A 13,573-nucleotide genomic window follows, 5' to 3' on the forward strand; every position below is an offset into this window, starting at 1 on the left:
TAGTGCAGATTTTGCATTTTAAGGGCTCATGTGTATTCCCAAGGCAGCGGATACAGTGGGAGTGGCCGTCATTAACTGGGAAGGACTCCAAGCAAGTGAGGTAACATTTTAAAGCCTGGGGATGTAAGCATGCCCCAAAACATAAAAGGCTTCTTGAAAATGGACACCCCTGTGCAAAGGGAAGTGGAGGCAGCAAGAGGCCAAAGCCTCGGCTAGTAGAAAAGATCCCAAAAGAAATAAAATGATTAACTATAAAAATAAAACTAAAAAAGCAACTAAGAGGCAGGCATCTGCACAAGAGAGTACTACTGAACTCTCTGCCTCTGGCCACGGCAGCTGAGAAGGAACTGAGGACAGTTCATCTGTCGCAACCCTATAGGCCCTCAGTTTGTGACACGAGGATGGGTAGGGCGCATGCACAAGACAAACAGCACTGCTGTCAACAATCTCCAATGGAAGGTGCATGTGTATTTCAAGTGGAGCACCCAGAAGGATGCTCTCAAAGAAGAACTGCCTGCTTATAATTACAAAGGACCTGCATCCACTAAGGGAGAGGGGAAAGGAAAGCAACAGGGACCTACCACACCAGAAACAGTCAGTAAATTTCACTTTTTGTATAGGAGTATGAAGTATAAACTGCTTCATATTTACAAAACAATGTGATAACAAGTCCTATGGGAAATTTGAATCATGACTCCTTTATCACTGTTCCTTGGCCACATGACAGGTTCCCTAACGCCTCCAATTTAATAGGAAATCTCTGTGCATTAATTAACTATCTCAGTGCACCAGTTTTAGATGCACTCCCTTGTTCTCCCTTGCTCCCTGTCCTGTGGGGATGAACATGAGGGAGTCAGTAGAGAGAACAGACAAAAGCTTGGGCTTTGTAATCAGAGAACTAAATGAATTTAACATTTTAGATTTACTGAACTGGCCCAGCAACTATTTTTCCACACAGAAAATTATTATTTCTCTTATGAAATCAATCAGTGCTTACCTGAAGCATTCAGTGATGTACCCTGAGAAAGAAGTTGATCATTGCTTATAGTTAACGTAGCACCTGTTGATTGATTGCTAATTGTTGGTGTTGTCAGTCGTAAACTCCCATTCAACTCATTACTTCCAGAAGAATTATGCTGAATAAGATCTTGACCTAAAGAGAAATTACTTCTATGACATCTGGAAACTCCAGAACAGCAATTTTTCTGCTAATATACTTAGTACAAACAAGTTCTCATTAAACAGTACTAGGACAAATAGTACATCCAATCAAAAGGATTAATTTTGTACTTGGCGCAATATTAATAAGGAAGATTAGAAAAAAATCCCCAATTTCATAAAGTATACTCCACTACTGTAGGAATATTTTTAAAAGGAGCAGTATCAAGTGTATTATTATATATCAAAAATACAAGACAATTCCAGCTAAACGTGCAAGTTTCCTCAATTTATTAAAATGTAGTTGAAAGAAATCTATATTATGAAACTGATTTACAGAAAGGGGAATCATCAGAAAATGAAGAGACAGTTCATTAGTGCCTGCGAACATAAAGAATTGGTTTGCACATGTAAAGATTTTCAGATACACCTCTACCTCGATATAACGCTGTCCTCAGGAGCCAAAAAATCTTACCGCGTTATAGGTGAAACTGTGTTATACTGAACTTGCTTTGATCCACCGGAGTGCGCAGCCCCGCCTGCCCGGAGCACTGCTTTACCGCGTTATATCCGAATTCGTGTTATATTGGGTCACATTATATCAAGGTAGAGGTGTACCAGGCAGACAAATTTTTGTACACTTAACTACTGAACTCACTAATATTTAGATACTCATGAGCAAACATGAAGTCTCATTTAGTTAGGCCCATGAAAATGTACTAATGAAGCCATGAGACCCAGTACCTGGACCCAGAGCTTAATTGTTGAAAATCTGTCCTTTGATAAAATGGGAACTAACCTGTTCTGTAACTGTTGTTCTTCAAGATATGGTGCTCATGGTCATTCCACTACAGGTGTGTGTGCCCAGTGCACCACAGCTGTAGATTTTTCGCTTAGTGACACCCATCAGGGTGGTGCATGTGCCCTCTGTTGACTCATACTGCTGTGCACGGTATAAAGGATGGAGCTGTCCCCAAGAATGCTTAGTTCCTTTTTACTGGACAGACTCCAATATAGAGGGGAAGGGGGTGGGCGTCGTGGAATGGACATGTGCATGATTCTCAAAAAACAACAGTTATAGAACAGGTTAGTAACCATTTTTTCTTCCAGTGACTGCACATGTCCATTCCACTTCAGGTGACACACAAGCAGTTCAGAAGTGGGATCTGAGTCTACCTGAACAGTAATGGAAGGACTATTCATCCAAGTTTGGCATCATCTCTGGAATGTTGATACGGCATAATGAGGTGCAAAGGAACACACTAATGACCAAGTTGCAGCTCTACAAATGTCTTGTACAGGCACCAGATCTGTTACACTGGTAATGTTGTAGCACATTCTTATAGAGGAGGAAATTCATGACGAGATTCTCTGAAGAACTTTCATCCTGTCTTCGAATGCCACAAACACTTGTGATGACGACCTAAATGGTCTAGTCCTGTCCAAGTAAAAAGCTAATGCCCTCATGGAGTATGTAGTCTCTCCTTACTCTTATGAGAATAGGGTTTAGGAAAGAAATTTGGTTAGTATATTGCTTGATTAATTGGAAGTGAGACACTAATTTAGTCAGAATTTTCAGATGTGGGCTAAGTATAGATTGCCCTTGTAAAAGACTGTATAAGGTGGGCCAGCTACCGAGTCTTGTAACTCTAGCACCCTTCTCACGGAGTTAACCGCCATCAAAAAAGCTACTTTCACTAACAGAAGTAACAAGCAGGTAAGCAGCGGTTCAAAATGTGGACCCATCCACTTTGTTAATACCAGATTTCAGTCCCAAGAGGGACAGGATCGTCTGCTTGGGGATATAACCAGTCCAGTCCCTTTAAGAATTTGAATGACATTGGATTGGAGAAAACCAAGTGACGGGTGGAAAGTGGAGACCACTGCTAGGTGAACCCTGATAGATCTAATGCTGTTTCAGGTGAAATAAAATAGTCCAGAACAAGCTATACAGAAGCCCAGTCTGGTGAACCTCCTTTCTGCTGTGACTACAAGGAATTAAAGGAGAACTTAAACAGGTAATTGTACATAGCAGAAGGCTTTCTGCTATGCAGGAGGATGTTTTGTACATCCTTTGAACAGAACTCCTGAGATGTTAATCATGAAGCATCCAGGCCACAAGATGAAGAGCATCTGGGTTGGGATGAAGCGAGTGACCATAGTCCTGTGGGATTTGGTCTGGTTCTGGAGGAAGTGTAAAAGGAGCTCTAGTTGAGAGGCTCAACAGACTGGAGAACCAATGCTGGCAAGGCCACACCAGTGCTATGAGGATCTCACAAGCATGATCCTGCTTGATTCTAAGCAACTCTCTGGGAGGGAGCAAAACCAGAGGGTAAGCATACATTAGCTTGTCTTTCCAGAGTAATAGAAAAGCTTCTATCAGAGACCCTTGAATGTGATCTGCTCTAGAACAAAAAGATGTCACTTCCTGTTATGAGTTGCAAACAGGAGTATGCGAGGAACACCTCAGGTTTGAAAAATCAGTCTTGCTATATCTGGACAGAGAGAACACCAAGGTGGGACACTGAGGTGAATCGTGTTGGTGATACAAAACTCCAATGCTGTATCATCTCTTGATGATCTGATCTAGCCCGTTCCTGTCAGTTCACATACAATGTTCTGCTGTGTTGTCCATAAGGACAAGAAGAGTCTTTTCCTTGATGTGGGGGAGAAAAGCCTGACAGGCAAGATGAATGACTCAACTCTCTCATGTTTTTGTGGACAGCTAAATCTTAGTGAGATCAAAGACCTTGAGTCTGTAGATTCCTCAGGTGGGCTCCCAACCAAGAGAAGTGTCTGTAACCAGAGTCAATGTGGTTATGCAGACATGAAAAGAACTCCAATATATACATTTGTTGGATCCATCCACCAATTCGTAGTGGCTACAATTCCTATGGGCATTCGAACCAGCATATCTAATGATGAGCTGGAGAGTTCATTGAGATCACCCACCGGCATGCTGAACCAAATATGTACACGAGGCCATGTGACACAGTAGTCTGAGGCAGTTCCTTACAGTTGTGACTAGATGGACCTTCAGGTCCAATACAATGACTGACATCATCTGGAATCTGGTTTGCGGGAGGAAAGCTCTGGCTACAGTAGAATCCAAGACTACACCTATAAACAATTTCTGAACAGGGGAAAGACTGACTTGTCTTCATTGATAAGCAATCCCACAACTCTAAAGATGGACTGGATCTTGGACACACGGAATTCTACCTGGCTCTTGGAGAGACCTCTCACCGATCAGTCATCCAGATATGGAAATACTTGTACTCCTGTTTTCCTTAGGAACGCAACCACCATCCCCATGTATTTTGTAAATACTTTCAGGGCCACAGATAGGTCAAAAGGCAGGACTGTGGCCTGATAATGGGAGTCATTTACCATAAATCTTACAAATCTCCTGTGGCTTTGATGGATAGCCACATGGAAATGTGTGTCTCAACTGAAGGGCAGTGTACTAGTCCCCAGGAAGGGAATAATGGATGCTAGGGTCACCATGCAAAATTTTGTTTTCTTTATATATTTTGTTCAGCTCTTGGCAGTTCTAATACGGGTCTACAACCTCCTTTTGACTCTGGAATTAGAATGCAGCATGAATAAAACTCTTTCCTTCTGTGGAGAGAAGGGACCTCTTCTATAGCTCCCAACAGGAGAGACTGGACCTCCCAAGAGGAGGAGAGACTGGACCTCCTCATGAGAGTAGTCCCTGAAGAGGGACTGGGGGAACGGACGGAAGGGAGGTATAGAAAAAAACTGGAGGATGTAGCCTAACTCCACAGTGTTTAGGTAATATGGGTACAAGCATAGGATAACCTGTTGGAAAAAACAGGGATAGGAACTGGTGTAAGGCAAACTTGAAAGCTGTCCTCGACAAGGCAGTCAAACAGATTGCTTGGAATTTCTAGGCTGTCTAGAAGAGCTTACTGAAGACAAAAAAGTGAGGATGGTGGCATCTGCTCTGAGGACTTTTCCCTTTCCTCCTAGACAGGCTGCCTAACCATAAAGGATGCGTAGCACTGGAATGACTGAGGGTGGAATTGCTTCTTTTTAGGGAGTGGAGTATAAATCCCCAGAGCTTTCAAACATAACCATGGAGTCCTTGAGACTGTGAAGACGATGGCTGGTGCCTCAAAAAGGAGATTCTGAATAGTCTCTTGGACCTCCTGTGGAAGACCCAATGATTGAAGCATGAACTCCAATACATTGTTATTACAGATGCTCTGACTCTGGGCTGCAGAGTCTGGACCATCCAAAGCAGCCTGTAGCGAGGTTCTAGCCACCAGGCTACCCTCTTCCAATACTGGCCTCCTCTGGTAACTTGTCCGCAAACTTAAGAACATTGTCCCAGAGGAAGAAATCTTATCTAGGCAGCAAGGCTTGTTGGTTTGAGATATATATTTCCAGGCCAGTAGAAGATTTTTTTTTTTCCTTCAGCTTGAATTGCAGACATACCCAGAGACTGAAAAAGAAAAATATCTATAGTAATATAATAAAGGAGGGGACAGAGTCTAATATGACCATCGTCAAAGCAATGCTATTCAACATTTAAAAAAAATAAATCTGGGGAAGATATTTTTAGCCTTGGAGAATCTAAAATACTTTAAAACTAAAGCCATGTCTGCACTAGGATGCTTTATGAGTAATGGTGTACAGTATATTATCCCAGCAAAGCACTTCTAGCATACACACAGCTATACCAGCAAAGCTGTACTAGGTATAAGTATAGTAAAACCAGCCCACACAAACAAAACAAGATTCATCAGTGAAGGCACAGCTTTGGCCAGTAGAGCTGTGACTATGCTAGGGACTTTCTCCAGCATAGATATGTCAGTCGGGGATCACATTCTTCACATTCCTGACAAACATAGCTAAATAGTGTAGATATAGCTTTAGGCTAAACTTGCAGGAAGTGGAAACAAATGATTTCACCCTCTAATAAAATTATCCAGCAAATGTTATTGTATAACTAGCATTTTGGATGGGAACTAAGAATGATTGACCAGTGATAAAAATACTAACCAGATATGGTGAGGGTAATTTCTTGCGGGCTTTCTGATGAGTTTGTAGTGGTGGAACCAGCAGCATGAGCTAGAACTTGACTCAAACTTGAGTTATTTATGGTCAATGTTATCTCATGCTGACCATTTGAAGTGGACACCATACCCTGTGAGGTCATCACTTGAGAGAGATCCTGTGCACCTAAAATATTAGTTGGGAGGGGGAAAAAAATAAAATACATGACAGTACTTTTGTTTGTATAATTAATACAGATCTTTACAAATATTTTTTTAAACAACCAATGAAATCCTTGTCTTTACAACAATACTAAGCTGTTTAAAGTTGTGTTTTGAATAAAACATTGTTGATAACCAATCTTTACTTTCCTAAACTTTTAGATCTTTTTGGTAACCAGTCTTTGTGCTGCAAGTTATAGTACACATGTATAATTATATAAAAATACAACTTTGCAAGATATAATGCTAAGCTTATTTTATTGTAGCTAGACAGCTAATGACAGCTATAGTTTCAGTACCTCTATTCTAAACCCCATTTTCAATTTTTCCAATTTCAAAAGCTTTCACCAATGTTTTCTAGGCTGTTTGTTGCTAAGAGATTGCTTGAATTTTCAAAAATAGAACAAAACAGCTGGGCGTTTTTTGAGAATGAAAAAAAAAAGTGAAAAACCACCCACACTAACCTCAACAGCTGTATCAAAGCAACTGGAGCTACAAAGTTGTAGTTTGACAGGGAAACCACCCTCACTAAGACATGACTTTGAATATACTGGGGAAAATCAGACTTATTTTTCCAAAATTTGTCACGAACCTTCAAGAAGAACTACACTTTATGTATAAACAGTATTTAACAACTAATACTAACCAACATTCCAAATCAAATGAGGTTACATTGCACATAGCTAAAAGGTTACTTTGGCTGTTTTCATTCTATGCTTTTAGTTCGTACAGGATAATACAGTTACTGAGGGACAATCTACACTCATTCATTTATTTGCGTTCTACAACCAACTATCTGTATAACTTTTCATGAGCGATGTACCCAAATATTCGGATTCTAATATCTAATATCATTACATTTATCTAAATTTGGGTTATTGCAGATTATATACTATATGGATCTTATGAGTTTTTAAACAAACTTTGTATTTGTGGATAATCCAAGCACTATACCCAGATGTACAATCTTTTCTCAACCTGTGTATTATATAATTTTAACATTAGCTTTAATACAATTTTTAAATCAGTTCTTCTCAGTTTAATTACTGAGGCTAAACATGCAGTTCTAAAGTTATAGAAAAAAATGTGTATTACACGAAAAAAAGTATGTGATCGTGTAGACTTCAAAACACACAGTCAATCAGTTACGTTGTCACTAAAGCTGGTTGAAAATTTTCCAATAGAAAAGATTTCCATCAAAAATAAAATTGAAATGTTTTGTGGGAAGATATGAATTTCATGAAAACTTTGATGAAATAAAGTTCAAATGGCTAGTTTTGATCAGGTCAAAACATTTTGTTTAAACTTTTATATTATATTATACATTAAAATACAACAAATCAAAACAAAGTTTGAAAGTTTTTACCTTATTGAAACTAAATGTTTTGATAACATCAAAATGAAATGTTTCAGCATATTTCATTTCATGAAAAATTCTGAGATTTCAACTTTTCACCCCAATTCAGAATGGAAACAAATTTTGAAATCTCATTTTCTATGGGACAGAAATTCCATTTTTCAGCCAGCTCTACCTGTAACCCTAATTCTGGGATTTCCTCGGTTATGTGCTTAGCTACGCAGCCTCTATGTTTTCTCAAAAGTATTGTTGATGAAACTATTATTAACATTTAGGTAACTAATTTGCAAATACAATCACAAAATTAGAGGTCAAAGTGTGCCTGGAAAATACGAGTAAATTTTTAAAAATCAGGCCCCAGATGTTTATGTTGTACAAACAGAACTCTCTTTATGGAGTTGTATATTTTATCATCAAACTTAAAACAGCAACGCATTTAATATCAATATAAATTTATCTATTTAATGAAGTCCAGAGGGCTAAGAGCAAGTTAACCAATACGAAGATTTCCATCCATAAATGATTTAAGAATTATGGCCAAAAAAACATAAAAGGCAAGAGAAAAGGGGCTATTAATACTTCTTACCATTACTGTTAGTTGTTAACACAGAGTCTTGCTCAGACAGTGGTCCTATTGTCATATTAGCTGAAGATGTAACTGTTGGCTGTAAAGATAAGCCTGATATGGGCTGGATAACAACATTAGCTGGCACCGTGCTATCTGTTGTCTGGAGGGAGTTGTTCTGTGGAGCCATACTGGGATCCCCAGTTAGATGCTGGGCAAGTAAGTTACTCTGCTGTAGTGTCTGCTGTAAAATACTGGGATCAATCTGAAAACCAAGAGAGTCAGATATGGATAAGTAAAAGTTAATATAAAACCTGAATTCCAGGTGACAGCCTTAAAATGCCTTTAATTCCCTCTGCCTTTTTAGACATGAACCTTTCCTTTTGATCTGGACCTTGCCATACTTACAGGTTGCTTATGAAATCTGGTGCAGAATGCAGCTGACGACTTGTTAAGCAATGAAATAGGATTAAAAAAATTTAACACCAGTTCCTCAGCAATTACCTTGGCTTCCTATTTGTTTTTAATGCAATTCAAAGAGTTGCCTATGAACTACTGAAGTCATAAATGGTTTGGGCCCTGGCTAAGAGAGTGCTTCTTTCTCCAGGTCTGCCACAGCAATTGAGATCAGCAAATTTGAGCAACTGTAACAATCATTAGATTAAAACATGAGGAGACTAGTTGCAGGATGTTCTTCTTGTTAGAACTCAGTATTTCCTTTGTATTGCCTTCAGGTCACTTTCCTCAGTCCTTTGACAGAGAAGGTGAAAGAGAGTAGAGGAAAAGGGTGGACTGACAGTGAGAATAACTTATTTTCCCACCCTTGCTAGAGTTATATACTTACTTTTGTGTTTTATTAAATTACGTACATCCACCCTCAAGCTTTATAAATTGGTATCTTAGATAACTTTCAAAATTTACTTTTTATATATATATAATTTATTTATTTTAGGGCTGTCAAGCGATTAAAGATTAATCGCAATTAATCGTGTGATTAAAAAGATTAATTGTGATTAATTGCGCTGTTAAACAATAATAGAATATCATTTATTTAAATACTTTTGAATGTTTTCTACATTTTCAATATATTGCTTTCAATTACAACACAGACTACAAAGTGTGTACCATGCTCACTTTATATTTATTATAAATATTTGTACTGTAAAAAGAGATAGTATTTTTCAATTCACCTAAGACAAGTACTGTAGTGCAATCTCTTTATCACGAAAGTTGAACCTACAAATGTAGAATTACGTACAAAAAAAAACTGCTTTCAAAAATAAAACAAACAATGTAAAACTTTAGAGCCTACGAGCCCACTCAGTCCTACTTCAACCATTCGCTCAGACAAACAAGTTTGGTTACAATTTGCAGGAGATAATGCTGCCCGCTTCTTGTTTACAATTTCACTTGAAAGTGAGAACAGGGGTTCACATGGCACTGTTGTAGCTGGTGTCACAAGATATTTATGTGCCAGATGCACTAAGGATTCATATGTCACTTCATGGTTCAACCACCATTCCAGAGGACATGCATCCATGCTGACCATGGGTTCCGCTCGATAACGATCCAAAGCAGTGCGGACCGAGAATGTTCATTTTCATCATCTGAGCCAGATGCCACCACAAGAAGATTCCGCATCTGAGTGTTGCTCTTAAGACTTCTGAAAGCATGCTCCACACCTCGTCCCTCTCAGATTTTGGACGGCACTTCAGATTCTTAAACCTTGGGTCGAGTTCTCTAGATATTTTTAGAAATCTCACATTGATGTACCTTCTTTGAAAGTGTTCTTAAAACGAACATGTGGTGTGTCATCTGAGACTGCTATAACATGAAATATATGGTAGAATGCGAGTACAACAGAAGACTTGCATCTGAAGAAGTGAGGTTCTTACCCACGAAAGCTTATGCTCCCAGTACTTCTGTTAGTCTCAAAGGTGCCACAGGACCCTCTGTTGCTTTTTACAGATTCAGACTAACACGGCTACCCCTCTGATACTACAACAGAAGAGTAGACATACAATTCTCACCCAAGGAGTTCAGTCATAAATTTAATTTAATGCATTATTTTTTAACAAACATCATCAGTATGGAAGCATGTCCTCTGGAATAGTGGCCGAACATGAAGAGGCATACAAATGTTTAGCATATCTGGCATGTAAATACCTTGCAATGCTGGCTACAAAAGTGCCATGCGAATGTCCGTTCTCACTTTCAGGTGACAATGTAAATAAGAAGCAGGCAGCAGTATCTCCCGTAAATATAAACAAACTTGTTTGTCTTAGCGATCGGTTGAACAAGAAGTAGGATTGAGTGGACTTGTAGGCTCTGAAGTTTTACATTGTTTTGTTTTTGAGTGCAGTTATGTAACCAAAAAAAAGCTACATTTGTAAGTTACACTTTCACGATAAAGAGATTGCTCTACAGTACTTGTCTGAGGCGAACTGAAAAATACTATTTATTTTGTTTCTTATTTTTAGAGTGGAAATAAAAATAATCATATAAAGTGAGCTCTGTACACTTTATATTCTGTGTTGTAATTGAAATCAATATATTTGAAAATGTAGAAAAACATCCAAAATATTTAATACATTTCAATTGATATTCTATTGTTTAACTGTGCGATTTTTTGGGGGGTTAATCACGTGAGTTACCTGCAATTAATCGACAGCCCTAGTTTATTTATATACACACTGTATTTAAGTATATGTAATTCACATTTACATATGGGAGTTCTTGTTGTATGTTTAAAACCAATAAAACTACACCAAGTCCATTTTTCCCCACAGTGCGTTCAGAGTAAGCACTGAAAAGTGGCTGAACACAAGAATTTTCTCTTCCTTTTTTTAAGCAAACATTTCTGCTGGATTATGTTCACAACTTTGTCAAAAAATTAAATAACAAATCTAGAGATGGAGGGTGCTGATATAATGCAGTTTTCCTGCATTAAGAGGGAGAGCATTCCGTGAAAGACTGTAAACAGAAGGAAAATTTGAACTAAAATGCTTTGGAAAAACCAATGTTTTTAACGGATAAAAAGCAAGTTATAATTTGTATAAAATGTTCAGAAAAAAAGGCCACTGAAAACCAGAAACCCTAAGTTTTATTTTCAACACACACTCATATATACAAACAAAATATTTTTAATACTGTACAACATGGATTCATTACACCCTGTACAGTGCAGTGAAGTCAATAGGGCTCTGCCAGGGCACAGGTAGTCTACACACAACACTCCATCCACTCTTATTAATAGAAATTAACATTAACCTACCTGTAATGTGATGTTGTTAATACTGGCAGCATCTATTCCAGAAATTTGAACGTTCTGTCCAACCAGATTAGTAGCAAGCTGTAACTGTATGCCTTCAAGGGTGGCCAAGCTACCATCTGTCAAGGACACAGTTAAGTCACCTCCAGCTACCAAAGAAAATAGTCATATTATAATTTTTTCTTTATCATTATTGGTCTCCTTTTTATCCAGTTTTTTTTTTAAATGAAATCATTCTGAAATATCTAAGCATTTGCAATTCTGTGAACCAAGAAAAATAAATTAGATTCTAGTAGTCAGTGCTCCATTTTTTAAATTTAAAACAAATGTGCATAATGCATTTAGAGGGAAAAAATCAAAGTATTTAAGCAGTGACCAGCTTCTTTCATAAAGTAGAATAGTTTCAGAATGACTTTGGATTTCTAGACACAAAGGTTCAAATATTTCAATATTTTCACTTTTTGAACGTACACCCTCTCTGAATGTAAAACACACATTCGCAAATAATTGTACCATTAAGTTTGAATATGCATGCACATATGAAGTTTACCCAGAGTACAGCAACACTGTAGTTCAAAGTTCCACCTATGTCCCAATAAATGCTTGTGTGGGTAGAATTTAAATACATGTAAAGACTTCAAATCTGACCTGTGTTAAACTGTTATAATTTAGAAGGCTATTCCATTCAATACTGGATATATCCTTTAAAAACTATACAATACATAAAAAATGTCCTTTCACAAGTCACATAAGAACCATTTTAACAGCCAGATGGACTGCCATCTGTCCTGCTTTCCCTATTTTCAATCATTGTGCTGCCAGAAAGATAAATTTGCTCCCACTACATCTACAGGAAATACCTGTGGAGTACTGGGCAACCTGCAGCACCAGGGGGTCGTGAGGTTATTTCATGGTGGGTCGTGAGCTGTCAGCCTCCACCCCAAACCCTGCTTTGCATCCAGCATTTATAATGGTGTTAAATATATAAAAAAGTGTTTTTAATTTAGAATGGGGGGGTCGCACTCAGAGGCTTGCTATGTGAAAGGGGTCACCAGTACAAAAGTTTGAGAACGACAGGCTTAAAAGGTTCATTACCCCATTCTGAGGTATATGAATATTCTGAAGGCCCCTCTTTCCACTCAAGCAAAACTCAAAAGGATGTAAAACTCCCACAAATTGAACCTGCCAATTAATGTTTACCAATATTGTGTGAACTGAAACCAGTCAGTTTCACCGAGTTCTATGTAACAGGCTAAGATCCAACCAGACAGGCTAGAACGATGGTGGTTACAACTCGATGGATATGTAAGCATTTAAGAAAATGGAAGTAAATTTGTGATAAATCCTTGCCTATAAAGAAGGTTTAATTGGCAACATTTTCAAAAGTGCCTTAGATTCCTAAGTCTCATTTTCAAAAATGCTTAGGACGCTAATATCATTTATTTTCACGAAGACTTAGTCTCCTAAGTGTCTAAGTTGCTTATGAAAATGTTATCCTATACTTATGTTAATTTCTTCTGCATTGCTCACTGTAATATTTTTGTTAATTTTTGCTTTGAACAATTAACTGTAGGGAGGGATCTGTGCATTTTATAGTTCTGTATTTTAAATGCTTTCTTCATATCCACAACTAATGTAAATGAATTTTCCTTTCTTTATAACCTAACGCTTAAGGTTAAAAAATATTTTTTAAAATGAACAGTGTACATAAAACACTAATTTTCTCTTATTTTACAGGAAAGAGCCTCAGAATTTAATTAAAATAAACCAGAATGTGGAATCTCTAATTTAGGCTGCTATTTCATCTGTATTGTCCTCATCTTCGTGTACAGCACTACTGCAATATCACAACAACATGAAGAGCTTTTTTTTTTTAAAATCATAACTTGAATATGTTCTCTACTCTCCTGAGAATAATGAATCCTTAATAGACAGACTACATGCTATCTTCACCCCTGAAAGCACCACTTTATGAGGAA

At 37.9% G+C, this 13,573-nt stretch overlaps 1 protein-coding gene across 17 annotated transcripts in view; it reads right to left on the reverse strand.

Moving 5' to 3' along the window:
- ZNF236 (zinc finger protein 236) overlaps nucleotides 1-13,573 on the reverse strand; it is a 251,431-nt gene that overhangs the window by 110,082 nt on the left and 127,776 nt on the right. For 16 of the 17 annotated variants that reach the window (XM_065585139.1, XM_065585143.1, XM_065585142.1 and 13 more), the window contains exons 24-27: nucleotides 11,598-11,743; nucleotides 8,345-8,588; nucleotides 6,187-6,366; nucleotides 998-1,153 (exon numbers count right to left, since the gene is read on the reverse strand). In XM_065585139.1, coding sequence (XP_065441211.1) covers nucleotides 998-1,153; nucleotides 6,187-6,366; nucleotides 8,345-8,588; nucleotides 11,598-11,743 — 726 coding nt within the window. The remainder of the gene's footprint in view (nucleotides 1-997; nucleotides 1,154-6,186; nucleotides 6,367-8,344; nucleotides 8,589-11,597; nucleotides 11,744-13,573) is intronic. The other variant, XM_065585137.1, reaches the window with a different exon arrangement.

Source organism: Chrysemys picta, chromosome 2 (genome assembly GCF_011386835.1).
Source record: "Chrysemys picta bellii isolate R12L10 chromosome 2, ASM1138683v2, whole genome shotgun sequence".
Lineage (NCBI taxonomy): Eukaryota > Metazoa > Chordata > Testudines > Emydidae > Chrysemys > Chrysemys picta.